The sequence below is a fragment of the Anopheles gambiae genome, chromosome 2 (genome assembly GCF_943734735.2).
Source record: "Anopheles gambiae chromosome 2, idAnoGambNW_F1_1, whole genome shotgun sequence".
Lineage (NCBI taxonomy): Eukaryota > Metazoa > Arthropoda > Insecta > Diptera > Culicidae > Anopheles > Anopheles gambiae.
Window position 1 is genome coordinate 21,188,639 of NC_064601.1, and position 1,948 is coordinate 21,190,586.

Genomic DNA, 1,948 nt, shown 5'->3' on the forward strand with positions numbered 1-1,948 from the left:
GAGCTGCGAAACAATAACAGCAAACCATAATGGCATCGCACGCAGCGGTAATGCGCTTGGTAATTAAACTGCTGCCGCTGCACTGGGCGGAAAACGCTGGCAGGCGTACTTGGTTTTGGACAGCGACATGCCGTTTCCAGAAGAGGCCGTGTTTATCACGAAGTTAGATTGAATTTCCTTGGGAGTGTGGCAGCAGCCGAAGCAAATTAACAAAAAAAAAGCATCTTGTTTTTAAGTTTAATATACTTCTGACGAGGGAGCCAAGCAGGCCTCGCAGCCACTCAAGGTGCTATGGCGACCAGGTCGCGAAACCATTCGGAATGTTCTCTGCAGAAGCGTTTAAGGATTTAGGGCGGTTGCTGGAGGTGGGAGGATGATATTTTCTAAATCGTTAATGGAACGTCATTATCACTTCATTATGCCTATTATTGTTTCTAAACACTTCGACAATTGCACCTTAGTTGGTAGCTATGATGTGAATTCATCTTTAAAGTCTTTAAATCAGTCAATCTTTGAAGGGAATGTATTTAAAGACTTTCATACAGAGATTCATGAGCATTAAAAGTTTTATAAACCTACGGCAATGACATTCGAATCTCTTAAAATGTACAAATATCTAAAGACTCATGAGTTAATCGCGACTTCAGTACACTTCACGCCGAACAATTGTCTGTTGGCACTGTGATTGTTGGCTTGTTTCATTGTAAGAGTGTGTATTAAATATAAATTCGCATACGCTTTTACGCATCTCGTCATAGCTGACCAGTGCTTGTCATGTGCGAGGGTCCGTCTCATTCGAAGTTCATAGCTACCCGTAACAAGGATAGTGCAAATGTTAACTCTTTAGATATTGATGCACCTCTGGGGATTCATAAATCTTCTTTTCCTGATCCCACGAGATTCATCCAAAGATTCATAAAGCACAACACTTTTCTATTCACAAGATGAGAAAACACAGAACTACCGTTTGCTGTGGTTGTTTATTCTCAACAAAAAAAAAAACGAAACAAAAAAGGTAATAAATAACGCACACAACCAAACTTCACTATGGCTTTCAGAGATGCTTGCAGAAGCTGGGCTTGGAAACAGATGGCGTAGAGATGATCGGGCGAACGTTCCTTGCCACCAAAGGGTGGACGGTCTTCTTTGGTGCTTGCTTACCATCCGTGGTAGGCGGGCGCGTACTTGAGCAGCGGAGCGGGCGCATGAGCGACGACCGCCGGTGCCGAGTGGACGTACGACACGACCGGGGCCGGTGCGGCGTACTTAACCACCGGTGCAGCATGCACCACCGGCGCGTGCACCTGATGGATGGTGGCGTAGCTGGTGGCCGCCGGTGCAACCGCCTTCACGATCGGGGCCGGCGCCACGGCATACTTCAGCACGGGGGCCGGTGCGGCATGGACGACCGATACGGCCGGCGCGGCGTACTTCACGTACGGTGCCGGAGCGGCCGCAACGTACGACAGCCCGTGATCGCCGTAGTAGCCCGGAGCGGCCCGCACGGCGGCGATCAGTCCCAGGAGAAGCTACCGGAATCGAACAGAACAGGCTGGAAGTTGAGTACGAGGATAATTGCGCAATTCTGAATAGCTCTTACCAGAATCTTCATGTTTGGTGGCAAAATTGGCTGCAATAAAGCAAACAAAGTACGAAGCTATGGCTAGAATGGTGCAAACGAACTCAATTGAAACACTCCATCACGGCGAGCTTTTATAGATCTGCGCTGGTTCGCGTCCGAGTCTCCGTAAAGGGAAGCCCTACGCTTCTCACACGATGGAAGCGAAGATCAACGCCAACGACAGCACGGCGGTAGATACACACACACACACACACACACGTACACAAACCGGGCTCCCTTACATTGTGGAATGTCCAAATGTGGAATGTTACGCTTTTTTTCGCTCTCCTTCTCTCTCTCTCTCTTTCTGCACTGTCCACTGGCCTT

At 48.5% G+C, this 1,948-nt stretch overlaps 1 protein-coding gene across 1 annotated transcript; it reads right to left on the reverse strand.

The window, feature by feature from the left end:
- Nucleotides 1–961: 961 nt before the first annotated feature.
- LOC3290619 (cuticle protein 16.5) lies at nucleotides 962–1,646 on the reverse strand. The gene is made up of 2 exons (XM_563741.4): nucleotides 1,601–1,646; nucleotides 962–1,529 (listed from the first exon to the last, which is right to left on the reverse strand). The coding sequence occupies exons 1-2, from the start codon at nucleotides 1,610–1,612 to the stop codon at nucleotides 1,158–1,160; spliced, it is 384 nt and encodes a 127-aa protein (XP_563741.2). The 5' UTR covers nucleotides 1,613–1,646; the 3' UTR covers nucleotides 962–1,157.
- Nucleotides 1,647–1,948: the final 302 nt, after the last annotated feature.